We start from the raw sequence: 24046 nt of genomic DNA, 5'->3' as shown, positions 1-24046 counted from the left end.
AACCACCAAAGGATGTCCAAAGATCCAAAGAGATCAATGAAAAATCTAATTAAGGGAATCAATTCACGAAAGATGAAGAGTTTATATCCTTAACCAAGGATAGTAACCATCCATTAACCCATCAAAATCAGAAAAGAAATACATGTTTAGGATTTAGTGGAGGAATCAAAACATGCAGCTCAAACAAGTCAAGAACCTCAAAGGAATCCAATGACAATAATCATCGTTAAAAAACCTAACATATTTAGTGGGTGGGTGCGTTAGTTAGAGGGTTAATGGGCGGGCTGATTAGTGGTTAATTAGGGGATCGGTGAGTTAAGTTAGAGGTTAATTGGTTGATTATGGATTTATGGGGTTGATAGATGACGTTAGTTGAGGTATTAAATATTGAAATAGGTGTGTTTTATGTATTGTGGAAACTCGAAGGGCAGTTGGTGAATTACTTCAAAACTCAGAGTTATTTCATGAAAAAAATGTAAAAATTAGTTATGCTACTTAATTGTTACATTACTCAAATTAATTAAATACAATTAATGGGATTAAACACAAAGTAAAAAGAAACATGGTGCAACGAATATAGTAGAAAGTTTAGTGATGCATGGTCCATCTACTTGTCCATCCATATAATGCAGCGAAGACTCTGGCCTTGGATGAGATAGTCGAATGCTTTGTTGATGTCATGAAAGCTAACTTCATGAGTAATGAACCCATCAAGGTTTAGTTCCTGCAAAATAACTCATTATGACTTATTGTACATAGACTCTCAATATTAAATCACTAGATCAAGATACGGTAGAATTATTATATCGCTGGTTATTATTTTTAAATGTGTTTGTTGTGGAAGGAATAATATATTAATTAATATAAACTTACCTCATTCATACACTTTTGGACGAGTGCAGGTATATCCAATTTAGGTTTGATCCCCCCAAATAAAGATCCAACAACAGTTTTTCCTTTCAAAATGTCCAAGCAATCCAAACTCAAGGGGATTCCTCGTGGCTCAACTCCGAGTATTACTGTCCTTCCCCATCCCTATCATACATAAGTATAATATGTGAGATAAACTACACGTTACAGGTAAGGCATAGCATAACCATTTTAATCATTTATGTCAGTCATTGCATCTTACAATAATACAATACAATATATATGTCACGCTTTTCACTGCAACTATATAGTTTGTGTTGTTGAGTGCACCTGCTAAAGGTTGTGTTGTTCTCTACACATATGCCTTAATTGGTGTTGTTGAGGCCAATTTTGGCTTGAACTTTTGATTCCTAATGTAACGTTCTATGTTCCACATGAGTCGTATCACATAGTTAAGTAATTAGAATTATACTCATAACTTAACAGAGTATGTCCAACAGTATGTAAACTGTTTTTGACACACCACATGACCACATCATTTTGACACACGTCACTTTGTCAGTAAAACATAGACAATTGTGCCTTCACAAATGGTGTGTCAAAATTAGTTCCCGCCCAGTATAGATACAGTAATTGAAAATCAGTTCCCGCCAGTATAGATGCCGTAATCGAAGAGGCATACAAAAACATCCATGCACATTTAAGTAGGTCATATCATACTAGTTTTGTATGCACGCATCAGAGTATATGAAAATTAAAAATTGATTACTCTTTTAGAATTTTGACGTCCTTTTTGTTCTGGGATGAGTGATTGTCTTTGTCATTTTTTTATCCCTCCATTTCAACCTTTGGTCTTATTAAGTTAGTAAGGGTATTATAGTCTATTGCATAGGGGACACCAAAAGCGTCATTACTAAATTGACCTCAGGAGTTCACTTGAATGAAGATGGAGTAAAGTTGATACAACAAACCTCTCTAGAGCTCTCAACAGCGTCTTGCATAACAGCAGCTGAGCCTATACACTCAAAACAATAATCTGCACCTCCATCAGTAAGTTCCTTGATAACCTGGCTTGGTTTTTTCTCTCCACAAGATTTTGGATCAATAAAATTAGTAATCCCAAATCTCTTCCCTGCACAAAAGATAGGTAATTAATTAGTTTTACTAATTAGTTTTACTAATTAATTACTAAATATTCATAAATTTAATTAGGTTTTTAGAAAAAACAGATGACTAACCTATATCCTCTTTTTCAGGGTTAGAGTCTACTCCAATGATCATCGACGCTCCTTGTAGTTTTGCTGTTTGAACCGCCTGCTTCGATCGAACAGCCAAATAAATTAGACGACCTAGCTACATTGCATTCTTTGCATACTACTTGTCTTTTAACTCAAGGTTCTACGGGGTGGTTGGTATGTGGGAATGGGAGTTTGCGGATTAGAGGGTGGGACATTGATTGAGAATTGGTTGCTGGGAATTCATGAAAATACGACCAATACCTTGTTTGATGGTTGATAAGAATATGTAGGGAATAAATTAAAAAAAATTACAAAGTTACCCTTGCCAACCGTTCTCCTCCCCTTTACATTAATGGTAATTTAGTCGTTTTGTCCCCATTTCGATTTCCATCTCTACCGGTCTCCTATTATTATTTTCGAGGGAATAGAAGGGTTGTAATCCCGATCCCATTCCCCCCTATAATCCCAACCCCACATACTCCGTAACCAACATGGGAGTATGATGCAAATGAGATTAAAACCCTCATTCCCATCCCCATTTCCTACTAAACAAACGCCACCTTAGATCATTATGGTCAAAGTTTGCAAAGTTTATGTGAGACGTTAAAGATAATATCGAGGTAATAGAAAATTACCGCGAGTCCAACAGCTCCAAGTCCAAAAATAGCCACTATAGAGCCTTCCTCTACTCGAGCCACCTTCCACACAGCTCCTATTCCTACATCCATCAAAGCCAATCTAGCTATTTTACAACAAATTATGATGATATATTTCATATTTGTTTCATATTATTCGGATGTACAACCTAATGGTCCGTTCTATTCACCTGATTTTCACTTATTTTTCTTAATTAGACCTTATTAAAACTTATCATAACTTATTTTAGTTACAAATTCTACTTGAGCAACCCTTATTTTTCCTGAAATAAACAAAAATAAGGTGAACATAACAGACCCTAAATACACGTACCTGTAGCAACACCACAACTAAGCAAACAAGCTTTTTCAACAGGCAATTGAGGGCTGATCTTAACCACTTGTGTAATATCCACAACAGTGTACTCAGAAAAGCTCGAGACGTGTACAAAGTGATGAATTGGCTCCCCAAACATGTCCTTAAACCTACCAACTTCATCCCTTGGCATGGCGTTGTAGTATTTGTTGACAAATTTGGTGCATACATTGCTTTTGGAGGATTTGCAATCTCTACAATCTCCACATTCTGGGAAGAATACTGGCACAACTGTGTCTCCTTCACTTACTTCTTCCACATGCTCTCCTACACTCTCAACTATCCTATATATACAATGTAACAACCCCAAAAAACAAGACAATTGTAAAAAAAAATGTGGTGTATTCAAATTTTGTGGTTCATTTTATATACACATGGCACAGATGTTGCACATAAAGATGGTTATGTGTCGGGTTTCGGGCCGAGTCCGTGGGCCGTGGCCTGAATGGGTCTGTCTCACATAACCTCGATGTATCTGGTCGGACTAGGTCGTGCTGAAAATTTCAAAATGGGGCCCAAGCCCAAGTGTCCTCGTGCAGTGTAGAGCCGTCGTATTTAAGGCTCTGTTCTATTGAACTTATTTTTACTGAACTTATATTATCTGAAGTTATCAGAAAAAAACTTATTTTTTGTCTGAAAAAAACTTATTTGTGTGTGAAAATATATTGGAAAAAACTGTCTGGACATATCTGAACTTAACTGAACTTATCCGAACTTAACTGGACTTATTTTGTCTGAAAAAAGTCAAAATAAGTCGAACATAATAGAGTCTAAACCTAATTTTACTATTTTATCGTGCTTTGTTCAGTCGGCTCGGTCCTACTATGCCTTGTCGTGCTTTTTCCAAAAAAATATGGCCCACAACAAACGACTTCGTGCCTGTGTATGGTTGTGCTTTTTTCTTGGTCGGGTCGGGCCTCGGACAAGCCCGGCCCACAGCCATTTTTAGCTGCACGTGCATTTTGGTGCGGAGTATTTGTTTTTCATCTGTCTTCGATTATTAAATGGTCTAGTGGCAACATCTGTATTGTCTATAGTGATTGGAAGTACGTAACTGTTGATTCCTGGTTTTGATGATGACAAGCTAACCTTCTACTAATAGTTTATTTTGGAGAATGTCAGGAACAGGTTAATATTTAAAAGAAGGACAAATGCAACAACCGAAGCAAGCAAGGGAACTTTGAAGTAATTAAGTTCAAAGTACGTGGCAAGATTAAATCAAGGATTAAGTCAAGCAAATTCTATAAGGGTCGAAAGGTATAAGACCAATGTAATTTAGTACATGCTTAGTATGGGAACAGAGTATTTTGAAGAGTCCTAGTTATATCGTGAAACGAAATAAAACAGTTTTGCTTTTACAAAAAGATAAACATCAAATGTTTTTAAACTGATTTTACAAAACTGTTTGAAGTTATACTCTTGAATTTGAGTTAACATATAACTCTCAAAATACGAAAAGATTGATTTTCCTAAAACGCGTTTGAAGTAAGATTTGCGAAAATCTATCTATTAAAAAGAGTCATAAACTGGGTTGGATTTGAATCTAGGTTAAACACTTGGATTCGTATAAATACAACCTTTGTTCTTTGCTAAACTTTTTATCAGACTTATTTACATCAACCGGAAGCTTTCAGGTATCATCCTTAAAGTCTTAATCTTTGAAGAAGTCTGTTCCTGTTCCCATATAGAGCAGTATTTGTTACTTGGTCTTATATCGTATGTTAAGTAGTTAATTAATTCTTATACGTTTGATTAAAGTGTTGAGTTATTGTAAGTTAAGCCTGAGTCAGGCTTACTTGAGCAGGAGAGAAGATCTCACAAGAGATCAGTGAGTTGGAACAGTTGAGGGACTGTTTCCATAAGGGAAGGAACAAAGAGGGTTGTTCCTAGTCATCTGCAATCAGAGGCGATTGGCAGATTGTGGCCCGAGTAGATTAGGTTTGTAAAGAAACTAAGTTGTTTTGCCTAATTAGTGAAAGTGTTTAAGTCCCCAAAGGGGCCGTGGTTTTTTCCTCTCTATTGGGCCTAGAGAGTTTTCCACGCTAAATCTTGCTTGCATATTTTACTGTTTCTGTTCCGTATAGTTTAATTTTTATAAATACGTAAAATATCAATTCACCCCCCCTCTTGAGGAACTCCGTGAAACTAACAATTGGTATCAGAGCCAGAACCCTTTAAACTGCAGGTAACGCTGACGGGAAAAACGATTCTGAAGCTATGAACACTACGGAGAAACTAGAAGAGGGATACTCAACACAACGACCTCCAATGTTTAGCGGCAAATACTATTCCTACTGGAGAAACAGGATGGAGATTTTCATTAAGGCTGAAAACTATCAAGTATGGAGAGTGATTGAAGTTGGAGACTTCCAAGTCACTAAGCTGAACTCCGTTGGAGAAACTGTTCCCAAACCTGTTGATGAATTTGACAAAGCCGACTATGAAAAGCTTGAACTCAATGCCATGGCTGTCAAAATCCTTCATTGTGGACTAGGTCCAAATGAACACAACAGAGTTATGGGCTGCAAGAACGCAAAGCAGATTTGGGATCTGCTCCAGGTTACTCATGAAGGAACAAACGAAGTTAAAAGATCGAAGATTGATCTCTTAATGCACCAATACGAGCTGTTCACCATGAAGACATCTGAAACGATTCAAGACATGATTACTCGCTTCACAAACATTATCAATGAACTAAACTCTCTTGGCAAAATCATAACTCCTGAGGAACAAGTCAGGAAGGTTCTAAGAAGTCTACCACAAGATCCCTGGATGGCTAAAGTCACAGCCCTCCAGGAAACTAAAGACTTCACAAAGTTTAACCTGGAACAACTGGCTGGATCTCTCCTGACTCATGAACTTCAATTAAACGCGCGACCTTCAGAGAACACCAAAAATAGAGCTCTTGCTCTAAAAACCGAAAATGATGAAGACTCTGAAGAAGATGAAGAGACAGCTCTGTTTGCTAGGAGGTTCAGAAGAATGTTTAGGAACTACAAAGATGTGGAACACAGAAGCAAACCAAATAGAAAGTTCCCTAAAACTGACACTGGATGCCATAAGTGTGGAAACTTGGAACATCGCATTAGGGAATGTCCTCTATGGGATCAAGAACGAGGAAAGGGAAAGGAAACTACAAAAGACAGATTCAAAGACAACAGAAACTCCTTTTCCAAAACTGAGGTAAGGAAAGCCATGATTGCTGCATGGGGAGATACTTCTTCTGATGAGGAACAAGAACAACCCAACGAAGAAATTGCTCACCTGTGTCTTGTAGCTGAACATGAAGATGAAGAATCCGACTCAGAATCTGATAAATTCCAGGCAAGTCTTGTTCATATTAAAAGTAGGCTTGAATCCATGTCTAAAGTAGAACTGTTTGACTTACTTTCTTGTCTCACTAGTGATTATGAGGATCTCCTAAAAGAAAAACTAGACTCAGACAGGAAACACCAAGACATTGTCAATAAACTCACAGAGGAGTTGGAATGGACCAGAAACTCAAACTTAGATATTGACAATCGTTTCTTTAAACTCTTTGATCAAAACCTTCATATAAAAGAAATGTGTGAAGCCTTACGCAATGAAAACTCCTGGCTAAAACAAGATATGATTGACCTAAAAATAGCCAAAACCAAGAAACTCTATAAAGAAGAACTAGAAAAAGCTAAGTTAGAACTAGTGAAAATTCACCAAGAAAAGACCCATCTAGAAAGTGAATTGACTAAAAGGACCAGACACAAAATAGAGGGAACACCAAAGTGGATAGAAGAAGCTAGAACCAAACGCACAGAAGGTTTAGGTTTTAACCACAACAAAGCATCATCCTAGAAAAACCAGAGTAGATTTATACAGTGACATAGTATGCACCTTCTGTGGTCAAATCGGTCACTATAGAGTTTCTTGCCCGAAAAACCAAAAGTACTTGGAAAAGAACATCGAATTCACCAAAACTAAATGGGTAAAGAAAAATGATTTGATTCCAAGTAAGGAACCCAAGCTATGCTGGGTTCCTAAAAACTCTAACTAAAAACTTCATGCAGGTCGAAGTGAGGGGGAACAACACATGGTACCTAGACAGTGGTTGTTCCAAGCACATGACTGGAGACAGAAATAGATTTCTCTCACTCACGACCTACGAAGGTGGAACTGTGACTTTTGGCGACAATAAGAAAGGTAACATCATTGGCATTGGTAAGGTTGGTAAGTCAAAGTCTCATTCCATCGATAATGTGTTTCTGGTTGAAGGACTAGGTCATAGCTTATTAAGTATTTCTCAATTCTGTGACAAAGGCAATTATGCAAAATTCTTCTCAAATAAATGTCTGATCATCAATAGTAACACAGAGACAGTGATCCTAGAGGGACAGAGGAAAGGGAACACATATGTGGTTAACCTCAACTCGGTCCCTCACTCCAATCTAACCTGTCTCAGTGTTATTGAAGATGATCCTTTGTTATGGCATAAAAGATTTGGTCATGCTAGCTTTTCTCTAATGAACAAATTAAAATTGAAAAATTTAGTCACAGGTCTCCCAAAAACAAAGTTTGCAAAACAATCAGTCTGTGATGCTTGTATCAAAGGAAAGCAAGTAAGAACGTCCTTTAAATCAAAAGGGGTAATCAGCACTACAAGACCACTGGAGCTGATCCACATGGATCTGTGTGGACCAATGAGGACACAAAGCAGAAGCGGAAAGAAGTACGTACTCGTTATTGTAGACGACTTCTCAAGATACACATGGGTGATCTTCTTATCCAACAAGGAAGAGACGTTTGAAGAATTTCTGTCTTTCGCCACAAAGGTTCAACGACAAAGCAATCATAAGCTGGTCCACATCAGATCAGATCATGGTACAGAATTTCAAAATAAAAGATTTGATGATCTATGTAAAGATTCAGGAATAGATCACAACTTCTCTGCTCCCAGAACACCTCAACAAAACGGTGTTGTAGAAAGAAAGAACCGAACTCTTGAAGACATGACAAGGACTATGTTGATTGCTAGTGGACTTCCAAAAAGTTTCTGGGCCGAAGCTCTAAATACGGCATGCTATGTACTCAATCGAGTGCTAATTAGAGCTATCAAAAACAAAACTCCATATGAACTGTACAAAGGAAGAAAACCCTCTATAACCCATCTTAGAATCTTTGGTTGCAAGTGTTTCGTCCACAACAATGGAAAGGATCAACTGGGAAAATTTGATGCACGAAGTGATGAAGCAATATTCCTAGGATATGCCTCAAACAGCAAAGCGTATAGAGTATTCAACAAAAGGACCATGTGCATGGAAGAAAGTATACATATTATATTTGATGAAACTGACTCCCAAAACTATGTTGCAGGTACAACTTCTGATGGAAACTTCGAACTAGGACTCACTAGAGAAACAGAAGACGAAGAGATAAGGAAAAGTTCCCAAACAGAAGAACAAACCCAAGTCGAAGAAACTTCTGAAAATAACATAGTTGAAGAGGAACCAGCACAAGCCGAAGATCAAGCAGAAACAAATGAGCAAGTTGAACAGTCGGTTATGGAAACAAACACACCTTTCCAACCCAGACCTTGGAAACATCAAAGCTCACATCCCCTTGACCAAATAATCAGTGATCTTGGACGAGGAACCACGACCAGATCCCAACTCAAAAACTTTTGTGCTTTCTATGCTTACTTATCCATGATTGAACCTAAAAATTACAAAGAAGCACTAACTGATTCTGATTGGATCATTGCTATGCAGGAGGAGCTTAATGAATTCGAAAGAAATAAAGTATGGCATCTTGAGCCTATACCACTGAACAATCGAGTAATAGGTCTCAAGTGGGTATTTCGAAATAAACAAGATGAGCATGCTACGATTACCAGGAACAAGGCCAGACTAGTTGTCAAGGGATACAACCAACAAGAGGGAATAGACTTTGAAGAAACCTTTGCTCCAGTTGCCAGAATGGAGGCAATACGCATACTAATAGCATTTGCATCATATATGGGATTCAAACTCTATCAAATGGATGTAAAATGTGCCTTCCTAAACGGAAATCTCAAGGAAGAAGTCTATGTGGAACAACCTCCAGGCTTTGAAGATCCAGAATACCCCGCACATGTCTACAAACTAGATAAGGCACTGTATGGACTGAAACAAGCACCAAGAGCCTGGTATGAACGTCTCTCACACTTTTTGCTAGACAATAAGTTCAATCGAGGTAAGGTTGATAGAACTCTGTTCCTTAAGTCAAGAAATACAGACATACTAATCGTTCAAATTTATGTTGATGATATTATATTTGGAGCAACTAACGAAGATCTATGCAAAGAATTCTCTGACCTAATGCAGCAAGAATTTCAAATGAGCATGATGGGAGAACTCAACTTCTCCCTAGGCCTCCAAATCAAGCAAACGGAACAAGGGATCATGATACATCAACAGAAATACATAAAAGATCTCATCAAGAAATATGGAATGGAGTCCGCTAAGAGCAACCACACTCCAATGGGAACAACTACGAGACTGGATGAGGATCAAGAAGGTAAGAGTGTAGACCAAACAAGGTACAGAGGTATGATAGGCTCCCTACTTTATCTTACAGCAAGCAGACCAGACATTGCATTCAGTGTAGGTGTCTGTGCCCGCTTCCAATCAAATCCAAAAGAATCTCACCTTACAGCTGTCAAAAGAATTCTAAGATATCTAAAAGGAACAGACGATTTGTGCCTATGGTACCCTACCTATGATCACTTTGATCTCAAAGGATACACAGATGCTGACTATGCAGGTGACCTAGTAAACAGAAAGAGCACATCAGGGATGGTTCAATTCCTAGGAGCATGTGCAGTCTCCTGGGCTTCAAAGAAACAAAACACAGTGGCTTTATCCACAACAGAAGCTGAATATGTAGCTGCGGCTTCATGCTGTTCCCAAATGCTATGGATCAAACAACAACTTAGAGATTTTGGTATGAAATTAAAGTGTGTTCCTATTCTATGCGACAACACAAGTGCAATCTGCATATCAAAAGACCCAGTGCACCACTCAAGGGTCAAACACATTCACATTCGACATCACTTTTTAAAAGATTATGTGGAAAAGGAACTAGTCAAACTTGAGTTCTGTCCCACAGAAGATCAAGTAGCTGACATCTTGACCAAACCGCTTAACAGGGACAGACACGACAAGCTCAGGTTAGAACTCGGTATGATACGAATACAATAACACCGGTTGTCCTTAACATTTTCTAACCTCACTGGAAAATATCAAAAAAAAAAAAAAAAAAAAAAAAAAAAAAAAAAACATGTTCTTCAATTTTTTGTTATGCACCATATTTTCTGAATGGACTAACAACCAGGTTCGGATTGCAAAAACCAGCTGTGCATTACCACAGCCACGTCTGCACATTATTAAGGTAATCGCACTTTTTCCCAATACTTGCATTCAATTCGAGGTCTAAGTGGCAATTCTAAAAATGAATGGAAAGCAATTAATTTGATTCATCGAATCTTACAAAATCTGGTGCATGCATTACTATTCCATATTTACTCACTCAAACACGCTTCCCACACTCCGATTCCCAACACCAAAACTCTTCCCATTCTAATCATTCCGCCTATAAAAATCTCGGTACATCCCCTCCTTCTTATCAAATTCCCAATTTTAAAATTCAAAATTCACCTATCTCTCCTAGTAAATCGCAACAGCCCTGCCTATAAAATCATGACCCTCTACAAACTTCAATTCCCAAACCCTACAAATTCATCTTCTCCTTCTACACCCATCATCACCGTCATACCTCTTCAAGCCATTTATCCGGAAACGATGCCTCCCAAACAACCCACACCAAAACCACCAGCCACAAAATCAACTACAAAACTCTCCGCCAAACGGAAACTGGTCTTGAAGAAGGAAGTTGCTGCTTTGACTCAGGGGGAACCTCATCTTCCAGCTGAGAAGAAGGTAAAACTCGAACCCCCAAATTTTTCTATTTTCCCCCAGATCGTATGCTCCCTGGTCTTAGCATAGATTTTGGTTGGTGTCGGGAAATAGGGTTTGTAGAATTGTTGGAGACGATCGAGTCTCAAGGTTGGACCTATCTTTTTGAGGTTTGTTCTAAAGCTTGCATGTATCCAGAAGCAATGGGGGAATTTTGCTCAAACTTTGTCAATAACAAGGGAATTTGTAGTTCTGAAGTCAATGGGAAACAATTTAGCTTCGATTCTGAGAAATTAGGGTCTTGGTTCAAAGTCCCAGTTTTAGGGGAGGAGGTCTATCACAAGGGAAAGGGTCCAATTGAGCTCGGGGGTGCAACAATGCAGGAAGTTTACTCATATTTTGGTGGTCAAGGGAAACACCCAAAAGCTCTCAACCAGTCTGTCCTCACTCCTTTTCAAAAGGTCCTTTTTAATGTGGTCCGACGAGGTATTGTTCCGCGTCATGACAAGCGTGCCTTGGCAAGCAGGTTAGATCTGATCTACATCTTTCTCCTCGAATCTCAGCGTCAAATAAATTTTCCTGTCATTTTTATCTCCCATCTCACTCACTCCATCTCTTAGAACAATATGATTGGGTATGGGTCTCTTCTCACCTTCATTATGAGAAAAGTTGGGGTTGACCTTACTCGTTACTCAGCTGAACCTCTTACCCCTGCCCATATTCTTAACAAAGCTTGCTTGAATGGGATTAGCCTGAGTGTAGTGGATGGAGTCGTCTGTGTTGGTAAGACGAATGTGGGAGATACTACACCTCAGGAGGAAGAGGGAGAAGAAGATGTCGATGAGGAGGAGGATGATTTAGAAGGAGCAGAAGAGGAGCTTGATGAGGGAGATGAACTATCAGCTGCGGAAGAGGAGGCACCACTTCCTTGCCATGAGACAGAGGGTCAGACAGAGGGTGTTCCTGTTGACCTATGTCCAAAGGAGGCAAGTCCAATCAAAGCCACCTCCTCTCCCAAGAACATTCCAACCACATCATCTCATCAGCCTATCCGTCGCAGTAGCCGTCTAGCCAGCTCTTCCAAGGGAATTCCTCCGGTCTACAGGGTCGAGGATTCAGAATCAGACAAAGATGGTGAAACCCAATCTGCTGCTCCCTCTCCAGACGGTTCAGTGCAGCTCTTGGTGGCTAAAGTGGATCAACTGCAGCTGGACAATGTGGTTCTGTTGTCAGCTGTTACTTCTTTGCAGGAGCTCATTCACAAGATGCAGCAGGACCAGGCAGAGTTCTTCAATGATATGACAGAACGCCTTGCTGACATGATCGTCGAGGAGGTGACACATGCTGAGGATGCTGCTCCTGGATCTCCCCAAACCTGACCCTGCTACAAAATCCTTGCTTATCCTACCCCATATAATCTGCTGTCCATCAAACATTTTATTTTGTTTTTGCTGGCTCTTTAAACAATTTTTTTTGGTTTGGTTTTTGGATGCGCCAAGTTTATGACTAATGCTCATTAGTGCGCTTTTCCTACGTTCTGATAGTTGCCCCACTCTGACTTGTAGAATTTTTGCTTGTATTGTGCTATATGTTGCGTTTATCTTGTTCTGCTTGCAGGGGTGCGGTCAAAATCGTTGACCGACTTGAGCTGCATGATGACTATCTGCTTGCTAGGGTAATATGATTCCTATATTCTCCTTCTTCTTCTTCTCCTTTGGTTCTGCGTTTTTCCCTACTCCCTTTTTGATAATTCCAAAGGGGGAAGATATTGAGAGGACAACTTGTGTTCCATTATATTTGTTTTTATACTTGGGTTCACCACCCAAGCGACTCATCTGTTCCTGGTTAAGTTTTTGACTCTGGATTGTCAGGTTACATATCTCATTCCTTAAGTTATTTACTCCTATCAAGTTGTAAGGTTGTCATCATCAAAAAGGGGGAAATTGTTGATTCCTGGTTTTGATGATGACAAGCTAACCTTCTACTAATAGTTTATTTTGGAGAATGTCAGGAACAGGTTAATATTTAAAAGAAGGACAAATGCAACAACCGAAGCAAGCAAGGGAACTTTGAAGTAATTAAGTTCAAAGTACGTGGCAAGATTAAATCAAGGATTAAGTCAAGCAAATTCTATAAGGGTCGAAAGGTATAAGACCAATGTAATTTAGTACATGCTTAGTATGGGAACAGAGTATTTTGAAGAGTCCTAGTTATATCGTGAAACGAAATAAAACAGTTTTGCTTTTACAAAAAGATAAACATCAAATGTTTTTAAACTGATTTTACAAAACTGTTTGAAGTTATACTCTTGAATTTGAGTTAACATATAACTCTCAAAATACGAAAAGATTGATTTTCCTAAAACGCGTTTGAAGTAAGATTTGCGAAAATCTATCTATTAAAAAGAGTCATAAACTGGGTTGGATTTGAATCTAGGTTAAACACTTGGATTCGTATAAATACAACCTTTGTTCTTTGCTAAACTTTTTATCAGACTTATTTACATCAACCGGAAGCTTTCAGGTATCATCCTTAAAGTCTTAATCTTTGAAGAAGTCTGTTCCTGTTCCCATATAGAGCAGTATTTGTTACTTGGTCTTATATCGTATGTTAAGTAGTTAATTAATTCTTATACGTTTGATTAAAGTGTTGAGTTATTGTAAGTTAAGCCTGAGTCAGGCTTACTTGAGCAGGAGAGAAGATCTCACAAGAGATCAGTGAGTTGGAACAGTTGAGGGACTGTTTCCATAAGGGAAGGAACAAAGAGGGTTGTTCCTAGTCATCTGCAATCAGAGGCGATTGGCAGATTGTGGCCCGAGTAGATTAGGTTTGTAAAGAAACTAAGTTGTTTTGCCTAATTAGTGAAAGTGTTTAAGTCCCCAAAGGGGCCGTGGTTTTTTCCTCTCTATTGGGCCTAGAGAGTTTTCCACGCTAAATCTTGCTTGCATATTTTACTGTTTCTGTTCCGTATAGTTTAATTTTTATAAATACGTAAAATATCAATTCACCCCCCCTCTTGAGGAACTCCGTGAAACTAACAGTAACTCAGGATAATATCAAATCAAGGTGCAAATGAATATCAAATCAATCAAAGATTTTAATTTAGACTAACTCAAAAGAATAACATTACCATTCATAACAATCCAATAAAATCTCGAGATAACAATTTAGATCAGATTCAGGTCAGTCCAGTTAAAGATTGTGTAAAATAGTGGGAAATAAGTGAAAAAGTAGCGTATTTTGAGAATTTACGAATCTTCAAGAAATATTGAAGAAATTCGCTCATCAATCATAGAGAAAGATAGAAAGAAAAGAATTAGAGACGGAATCAACTTACCCGACTGCCTCATGCCCAAATATCCTTGGAAATGCAGCAATTGGTCCCTAATGTTCAATTGTAAAAATTCTTAATCAACATTTATATATTAAGTCCGTATTACAAATTATTAAAAACTGATTTAACACACTAAAAATTGATTTTGACACATTTTTTAGTAGAGTATGTAAACATTGTGTCTAAATCAACTTTTTTTTTTTTGTGTCAGTATCATTTCCCCAAATTACTGTGTAAATACTTGCATGAATCGAGTTGAAAATTTAAAAATAAAGATTAAAAATCATGACTTACTAAATCCAACTTCCAGAAGGAGAGATCAGTATGACAAAGAGAAGTACATAGTATTTTGATTCGAACTTCCCAAGCTTTAGGTGGTGCAACCTCGATATCCTCTATTACTAATGCTTCCCCTGCTTTCCTACATACTGCAGCTGCAAAAAAAAAATCAAGTCTCACAAAATAAAAAGTTAAAACGTGTAAACTAAAACTAATTAACTTCACTTTAGTCAACTTTTATTATGGAAATAGTTGACTTTAAATTAGCACAGATTTACCCTTACTGGAGTATTACTGTGCAAATTTAAGTCAGAGTTTCAGAAAAAATATGTTCAGATAAAATCGAGTAATATTGTGTCTTTTTCGAGTGAAAAGAAGTAATTAATTACCTTTGCAGATGATTGGTTTGCCAGTAGTTTCTGTTGCGAGGTTGGCCTTTAAATCTTCTTCCATTGTGAGCTCAGACTGAAAGGGATTTGGGGAAGGAAGTCGGAATTGTGGTTCTGGTGTGGCTACTGAAAATTAATTGGGCTATATTATAGTAAAAGAAAAAGGTTTGTTTAAGTTTCCTTCACGTGGAATGTGTTATGTGACTCGCCAACTCCTATTAAAGATGGTTGTGGGTCGGGTCGCTTCGGGCTTTGGGCCGATCACACGGGTCATGGGTCAGGCCACGCCAGACCACGTTGCGTTGTGCCGGGCTAAAAATCTCAAAATAGGGCCCAGGCCGGTCTAAGCCCACATGCTTTCGTGTCGGGCCGGACCGACCAGTCGTGCCTAAGGCTCATTTTAATATATTTAGCGTGCTTTGTCGTGTCGAGTTGTGTCATGTTTTGTCGTGTTTTTTCCAAAAAAATAAGGCCCAACCCGACCCACGACCTGGTACCGGGCCAGGCTTTTTTGTGCCCGTATCGGGCCTCGGGTCGGGCTTCGGGCCTGCCCGGCCACATCCATCTTTAACTCCTATTACCTGCTCGCTTAAATTTTAGTGTCATTTTGTAAGTCCAGGAATCTAATTCACGAATTACAGTATCACAATATCAAACTAGTTTTTTTATTTATTTTATTCCTTAAGAGAAAATGGGAGAAATTTGTGACTATCGAGTGGAAGAAAGGATAGGTGAGGAGGAAAAGTGGTTTCACATGTTTCTCTATTTGAGAGAGACGTGGAAAATTGTTTTTCATCATTTGTCAAACCAAACAACATAAAATGATTGAAAAAAAAATAAAAAATTACCCCCTACCAAACGAAGCCTAGATTCCAAAGGTTAGGGATTTAAATTTTATCGAATGCGGTTGCGAGAATGCTTGTGGGAAGAGTCTTTATACCTTTTACCCCCGTTTCCAAGTTTTAAGTGTCTTATCCGTAAATACTAGATCAACAAAATGTGGAGGTTAAGGCCAGTTAGGGTCATTCTCATTTTCTTAAAATATTTATTAAAAAAAAAAGAGAGAGGAGGTATTCCGGTTTGGTCAAAAGTCTGGTCATGTCCATTCTAAGTTTGGGCCGGGTAATTCGGTGATGTACAAATTGGCTTGACCTGCGTTGGATCTAGTGTAATTCGAGCCAGGACTTATTAGATTTTGGACTACTCGATCAATTTGAGTCTAAAGGAGTTTTCTTAACAGATCAAATTGGGTGGGGGTGATTTTGATTTGGGTCATTTCAGTTCCTGTTAGATTTTTGTACAGTTACGATAAAGTAATTATGGAGTTGTTATCCAATATTTTTCCATACCTTGTCATTATCCATTTGCGCCGAGTCATTGTTTAGATCGAATCATTGTTAGGTTATTTGCTCAATACGATCAATTGCAATATGATTAAATAAGCTACTCGGTTGTTAAAAGCATTAATTTGTTTGTTAAGTATCCATATAAAATCGGAGGTGTGGCGTCATGCAATGATAGAATAATAAAATCGGGTCACTAATTGTATGAGGTTGGTCAACGCTATGTCAGTTCAATCATGCCGAGTCCAAACATGTATTTTTCGGGTCTAAATGATTTCTGATTGATTATGAGTCGGTTCAGATCTTAGTTCAGGGTCTCATGGGGTCTATTGATTCGGTTTGACTTTGGTCGGGCACATGTCGATTTCGGATTTGAGATTGTTCGAGTCGGACCGATTATGGTTGAGTTTGGTCGGGTATGAGTCGGGTTCAGGTCTAAAATTTCTTGGATCGAAACAGGCTGATGAATTTCGAATACGAGTCCCTTGACGGATAGGGTCAGTTTTTGACACTTTGAACGATAGTCCTTGTCTATAAGAACGCTTCATTGTCCGATTTGTCCCTACGCACACCGTCCTCTCAATCCCCAAAATCTCAGTGAACAAAATATCCTCAGTCCTCCTCACACATCCTTGTAAACCCGTTATCTTTTATTCATTTCTTTTTATAAAAAAGAAAACAATCATTTCCTGCTACCCGTACAATGGATAATAATAAATCCTCTTATTCTTCTGCTGATTCCGCCGCCACTTCTTCCACCACCACTACCAGCGCCGCTGAAACCACCACCATCAACCACAACAACAACAACAACAACAACAACAGCAACAGGGATCAATACTTAAGACATCTCAACAAACTATCTCACAAAATCTCGAAACCCAATAACCCAAACCTTCCACCTTCCAACGTCGCCGGTTCGTCTACCTTCAAAAAACCTCCGGTCGAACCGCCGCTTCCACCACCGATTCAGCCCCCACAGCAGCAGCAACCGCCGGTTTACAACATCAACAAGAGCGATTTCCGCGATGTTGTCCAGAAACTCACTGGCTCACCAGCTCATGCGGCGCCGGCGTCAGTTCCTACCCCGCCAATCCATGCGCCGAAGCCGGCTAGCTCACGGATGCAGCGTATTCGTCCTCCGCCGCTAGCACAGCTTAGCTCCCGACCTCCGTCCTTGCTTAACTGCGGCGGTAACCCTCTCTCTCCTCTTCCACCACTCCCGACCTGCCACGCGGCGGCGGAGAGTCCGATCTCAGCTTACATGAGGTTCCTTCATAACTCGGTCTCCTCCGTCGATTCCTCTTTCAATCGGACGGGTCAGATGTTGCCGCCTCCTTCTCCGCCTTCTATGAATCAGAATCATACTGATACTACTACTGTGTATCCTCCTTTCGGGTTTCTTCCGTCGCCTAAGTCGCCGTGCCCTTATATTCCTCCCAATTTGATGTTCTCGCCGACGGGAAACGGTCCGTTAGGGTTTCCGCAGTTTCCGATGTCGCCGACGGTTCCCGGAGTTCCTAGCCCTAAATGATGAGATTTCTGGAAGGTAAATTTTCTAGGATAATTTTTTTATTTGATTATAAAAGTTTAAAGTATAATTTATAGATTTTCAGGTGATCATTTCTCAAAAATGTATGAATGGAAAGGAATTGATAGAATTTAGAATCGTGGTTCTTCTTCTTGAATTAGGGATGTGCAACTGTGCATATTTTGGATGGTGATGTAAATGGATTAGCTATGAGAGGGAATTTAATATTTAAATGTTAATGGAAATAGAATTGACTATAGTTTCTATGCTGGTGTTGAATGTGATGAGTTTTCTTGGATTATGATTTACAAATTCGTTTTTTGGATTACAATTCGAAACGTTTATAAGTGTATGAAAATTACAACCTTTTCTTTGGTGAAATTTTGGAAATTGTCTTCGTTGATAGGGTGCTCATTATTGAAGACTTATGGGTTGGACATTAGCCATAGAATTAAGTCAATGGTAGAGGAATAAACGTGGTCGAATGATTTCGTAATACTTGAATCCTCAGCTCATTTGTAAAATTTGGTACAAAGTGAGTGTTTTACATAATCTGTTGATGTGTTGTTAATCAGTGTTTGTGACTGTACATCAGAAGTTCTAAATAGATTGTAAATGTTAGACATAAATTAACTAATGAAGGATTTCGCTGTTAGTGAGAAAACTGATCAGTCTATGATTATATTGTGGGTGAATTTGATGGACCAAGAAATGTTGGCAGGGTCTTTTGTGAGGCGTATTGTGGTATTTGGAAGTTTTGTGTGTGCTTAATCAGCCTACTTCAACCTCTCTTCTTTGTTTTTTGAAGTTTTAGTTGCATGTTTTCTTGCAATAGTGCCTCTAAATCTCTAATATGGCTAAATAGTACTCCGCAACTGAATTCCCAACTAGAAATTCTTGTTCCTTTCCGTTTTCCAGAGGAAGTTCCACTTTTGATTACTCGCTTTGTTGCCTTTAATAGCTAAGTCGTATTAGATATGGTTGTAGCTTTGTAGTGTAGTCTTTTCGAACACCAATCTCTCTGCCGGTGTAGAATAGCTGGGACTCTGGTCCGTGGGAGTAAGGTTGCCTGATTGCCCCACTTTGTTACAACAAAATCTCTTCAGGCTTAGGCAGAGCAAGTGGTCAGTGGTGGAAGTCGTTCATAATGTTGCAGGGCATTTTCACTAATGAAACATGATTGATCATATTGTTTACTTATGATTGCATGATTCTTCTTCTCGATCAAACATTTGAAGTAAACTTCTGTCTAAGCAATATGACATGACCTGTATTTGAGGTCCTGTGTTCATAGTGGTAATTTTTATCAATCTACCCCCATCTTTGAAGCTTAATTTTGATGTCAAGTTTTGTCATCAATGGACTTAGTATTAATTTCCCGGTTCCCCTCTGCTAGATATTTTTTTGTCTGTCGTCGTTGTTTGAACTGCTAGGTTTTTTTTCTTTTTTCTTGATATTCAATCCATCTACATTAAAAGTCGCTGTAAAGGGAAAGTGTAGTCCTCTTTTATCCACTACCAGTACCTGGGTTGCCTTTACCTTTGCTGCTCTGCTTTTCTTGTGTTTGGTTATGTGGGGAAATGATTGATACTGCTGAAGTTACCAAGTTACTCCGTATCAAAACCTTGGCTGTTATGAGCTACCTTTGTCTACGTCTCTTATTTGATCTATATCTCTTTCACAAGTGTTAATCACTCTTTGATCCTTTTATGTCCAAAGTTTTATATCTCATGTTTCACTCTGGTAGAAGGCAAGGATTCCACCTCTTTCCACTCCTTAGAAATTAGGAACTCCTTTGACATATTGGTCAAGTTTAAATTCTGGAGATTACTCTTATTTGATAATTATTGCCATTTCTTGTTTTTTTTTTGTCAACTCTTAATTATGGGATTACATCCTTCATCCAGACGTCGTATAAACCCAAAGCTTCATGTTTCAATAGATGATGAACATGTAGGGCTAAGAGTAGTAAGGAGTAGCATTATAGTATTGGTTGAAGACTTTTAGGTTGCTTCTGGTAATAAAAAAAACCCGCATCGGTTGACAGTTTTCTAGGGCATGTGCAGCCTTAACTATAACCAGAAACAGGGTAATGTTATTCTTATACTATAATGCCACTATCTTACATGTTTTGATAAGTACATACATGTGTTAAATTGTTATTTTATTACTCTAATTAGCTGTACGGTCATTTAATCATTATCGGAAACCTATTGATTGGCCTTTTGCTCGTAATCTCTTTCCTTGTTGAAGTTTTCTTCTCTCAATTATCTACTGTATTTATCTTGTTCCTCTTTGCACGTATTCGTTTGTGAGCTCAGTTGACGAGCCTTATGATTTGGATATTTGTATACTATGTAATAATGCGAATTTAAGTCCGATTTTGACGTGTTATGGGGTATTCATATCAGTGTTGTGTTAATGATTAATTGATTACAGTATTAGTTTCTGGGTTTTTGAAAGATCATGTTGATGTTGCAGTAATTAAGGAGGAGAATTGGTTTGGGGAAGGTGATCCTGTTTTGGTCTCTGTCATAATTGCTTGATTTGGATATCAGTCAAAGAACACTTTGTAAAGTGGAAAAAAGTAGGATTAGAAAAGAAATAAAGGGAAAGAAAGAAACCAAAAACAGTAATTAAGCACAGTTGCTTTCTTTCTTTGGTGCTTTGTGGGCTAAATTAGTCTGCAAAAGTGTTGGGTTTTCAATTTTCATGGTTTTTGATGAAGTTGTTTTTTATGGTTTTTGGTGAAGTGGGGAATCCTTGCTTTGGCCTCTTTGTTTCCCTTTTTGGTGGCCAATCTTTTGGGAAATGAGCGTATAATATATTTTGCTCAGCTATCATAGGCCAATTCTCACTAATTTACTGTACCCACCATCGAAAAGAGAGAGATCAACCATATTTTTATCGTTTTAGATCAAAACTTCGATTTCCTACTATAGTCGTCGGCGGTGAGAATTCCTCGTATTCTTCCGGTCCCTCTCTCTCTCCAGCCTAGCCTGTGTAGCTTGGCTGGGTTGATTTGTTAGATGTTCGGTCTAGCAGGGTCATCTCCTTACCTTGAATATAAATACTTCGTATTTTCTCTGATCTTATTAGATGACACAATTAGATTTTAGATGTTATCCATACAATACTTCATTTTGTGATTTATGCTGGAGAAAAAATATAATTGTGTAGAATCTTATTAGATTCGTCTCAATAAATATTTTTTAAATATTAACTTTTTGTAATTTTTTCTTATTCATAATTGAAAATATTAGTGTTTGAAATCGTGCCTAAATATATGCGTCGTTTAAAAATGAAAGGAGGAAATATTTGGATTGGTCTATTGTATTAAAGTAGGATAGGTCTATTAAAAATACTAAAGGCTTAACCTTGTGATCGAAAGGTCACATGTTCGAATCTTATATGGGTTCAGGGCCATTATGGTGGGGTTCCTTTTGTCTGTTTTCTTTTCCCAAAGGCTCAACTTCTATAGTTGAGCAGGGGTTGAACCGGTCAAGTAGGGCCATTCTTTACTTTTAAAAAAACGTATCGGAAAGGAAAGACGAGCTTAAATTATTAATCGCTTGAATATGATGTAAACCGCCCAATCCCAATGAAAATCGATAATTTTTTCTTTTTATAATCTCTAGTAGGCCTGGTCAATTGTAACCCGCCCCGCAGGTCCGACTCACCCTGACCCAAAAAGTGTGGGTTAGGACAGCCCCATATACACTTGTTTAGACCAATCCCGACCAGCCCGAAAAACATGAAAGAACCCGTTTTAAATCGAAGCCCGTATCAAATTTATGGGTTTGGGCATGAGTTTTTGTGTTAAAGCCGACCCGGTCCAAATTTTGATCACCCTAATGTGTAGGTTTGGCCATCGGGAAAACAAAAATAATTCCCGCGGCTAGGCACGACCTGACCTATTCGCATCATGTCGTCGTTTTGGGAGTGGCCAAGCCTTACCTATGTAAGTTAGTGCGTCTATCTCTCAAGTCTCACCTGTGTGGAATCTATGAACTACCGCAAAGGCTACACATATTAATTTTACTGCAGTTGAAAATGTCTTTTTCAAAGTGGTGAGGAGTCAAGGAAAATGAAAGCCCCATTCAAGACTAGCACTTTTAAGTTTGGAAAATGATGCCTGATCTGGTGTAGCAGGTTTTTATGATACTTCACAGAAGTTAGAACTGAAGTTTGTTGAGTTTTGATGTGCGACTATTGGACGATATTTAATTTGAGTCATAACTATCTGAGTTCGTGATTCTCACAGTTCTCGTCTTCAATTTAGATAACCGAATCCAAGTAAATAATAAAAGGTCTAACCCCGTCATTTTTCTCTATCATGCACATTTGACCGTCCATCTGAGAACCATACACGAATTAGTTTTAAAGGTATCATATCTCTCCTTTTCATAACCGTGACACATACGAGACTTCTTCAATCGAGACCAAGGTTTCATCCTTAGAGACCAAATTATCACCCCCCCGAAGAAAACCCTCCTCCCCTTCGAGCTGAGTGTACCTTTGTGATACAGACAAACCTAATGTGGAACAAGACATACGATGGGATCATAGGTTTTCTCACTACATGCATCTCTTTCTCAAACCCTCCCCAACTCCCAAATGTCGAATCGTTCTATTATTTTCTTTTTCTCCCCACGCTTTAATTTGAGAAGACGAAAAGAAATTAACCTCAAAATATAATTAAGACAAAATTTCTTTTAAATTTCAAGAGACAAATCACTACGGGAGTAAAGAATAGTATAACACTTACCCTTCTTTTTTATTTGTCCATTTGTCGCTTTTGTTGTCTCTAAAAATTACTACTCGTGTTATTTATAGTTTATTCTCTCATGATATATCATAGGTCCCACCATCTTTATCTTTATTAATACATTCAACTCATTTTTTAATGAGGACGTTTAAAGTTTTGGTGCATGAGGCAAACAATTACGGACCTCGTGTTATGAAAGAAACGTGAAAGAAAACCGAACTTATTTGGTTTTGGCACAAGTTTATTCCCTTTGAATATGGATTTAGAAAAGCTTACTAAATGGAAAATACATTCCTACAGTCCTACTATATGGAACTTGACATGCAAAAAGCCCATTTGAATATTTAGCCAGCCCAATTTGACTACCTCTTTTCTGTAAAGAAGTTTATGAAAGGCCCAATGTTTAACCAAACCATTTCATGAAGATTGAAGACCAATCCACACAAAAAGATCAAAATAGTGACCCGATTTAAAAATTGCTCCAGATACCAAATGACAAATTTACCAAGTTTTCTTATTACAACTTTTAGGAAAGTAAAAATTAAAAATGAGACCATTTTTTAGGAACCGGAGGGTGTACTTCTTATGAATTTTGTTCAAAAAAAACAAAAACCGACCTTTACTGATGTTGTTGAGTACTTGAGTAGGTCTCCTCGCATAAGACTATTGGTATCATTATTGTAAAAACCATACAATAATATAGAGTAACTATTTTAAAAACTATAATTGTTTGATGGATTATAATTATTAAACATAACTATTTGATTATTAAATATAACCATTTTGTAAAAAGTTAGTCTTATACATAAGCAGTCACATATTTCGTGCTATAAGTTTAGATATTTGTTAATATTAGGAGGCCACTTGAGGCCATGATGAGTCACAGGCTAGACTCTAAAATCTAAAGTGCCTACTTGCAAAAGGATGTCATTATCTGTGGGCCATGGCCCATGACCCGAAACACATCCTAGGTCACAACTCACATGTCATTAAACATGCATCTTCAATAAGAAAAGTAATTTTAAAAAAGGGATAATTCCTACCATACCTACGCCGATCTGAGCTGGACATAAGAATCTAATCTGAACTTTAGGCAGTCCACATCAGCAACTACGTTGGCTGCCCCCATTTTTCTCCATCCTCATCCATTACTGTCGATCAATGCTAAATTACTTCATCATTCCTTAACTATTCAATACTTTATTTCAAAGCTTCATTTAATTATAGATTAAACAAATTCTGAGAACTCATCAAATGTTCACATTAACTGTCAACTACGAAGTACTATTCACATCAGCCTACTCAATAGTGATGCTTATACCAACACATTTCTTGCTACCAAGGGAGAACAAGCACGC

General features: G+C 38.2%; 2 protein-coding genes across 3 annotated transcripts; one reads left to right on the top strand and one right to left on the bottom strand.

The window, feature by feature from the left end:
* Nucleotides 1-431: 431 nt before the first annotated feature.
* LOC110805106 (alcohol dehydrogenase-like 2) lies at nucleotides 432-15469 on the bottom strand. 2 transcript variants are annotated; one of them, XM_056837867.1, is made up of 9 exons: nucleotides 15047-15469; nucleotides 14673-14806; nucleotides 14382-14428; nucleotides 3078-3403; nucleotides 2744-2826; nucleotides 2109-2184; nucleotides 1842-2002; nucleotides 874-1035; nucleotides 432-724 (listed from the first exon to the last, which is right to left on the bottom strand). In XM_056837867.1, exons 1-9 carry the CDS (start codon nucleotides 15108-15110, stop codon nucleotides 608-610), a joined length of 1170 nt encoding a protein of 389 aa, XP_056693845.1. In that variant the 5' UTR covers nucleotides 15111-15469; the 3' UTR covers nucleotides 432-607. The 2 variants fall into 2 exon arrangements, with proteins under 2 accessions (XP_056693845.1, XP_056693844.1); XM_056837866.1 differs by having other exon boundaries at nucleotides 14673-14812; nucleotides 15047-15465.
* A 1503-nt stretch (nucleotides 15470-16972) lies between these two features.
* On the top strand, nucleotides 16973-18184 carry LOC110805193 (VQ motif-containing protein 9). Its single transcript, XM_022010826.2, has one exon. The coding sequence runs from the start codon at nucleotides 17093-17095 to the stop codon at nucleotides 17921-17923; it is 831 nt and encodes a 276-aa protein (XP_021866518.2). The 5' UTR covers nucleotides 16973-17092; the 3' UTR covers nucleotides 17924-18184.
* Nucleotides 18185-24046: the final 5862 nt, after the last annotated feature.

Source organism: Spinacia oleracea, chromosome 2 (assembly GCF_020520425.1).
Source record: "Spinacia oleracea cultivar Varoflay chromosome 2, BTI_SOV_V1, whole genome shotgun sequence".
NCBI lineage: Eukaryota > Viridiplantae > Streptophyta > Magnoliopsida > Caryophyllales > Amaranthaceae > Spinacia > Spinacia oleracea.
The sequence above is the reverse complement of the archived record's forward strand: the minus strand, read 5'-3'. Positions and strand labels throughout refer to the sequence as shown.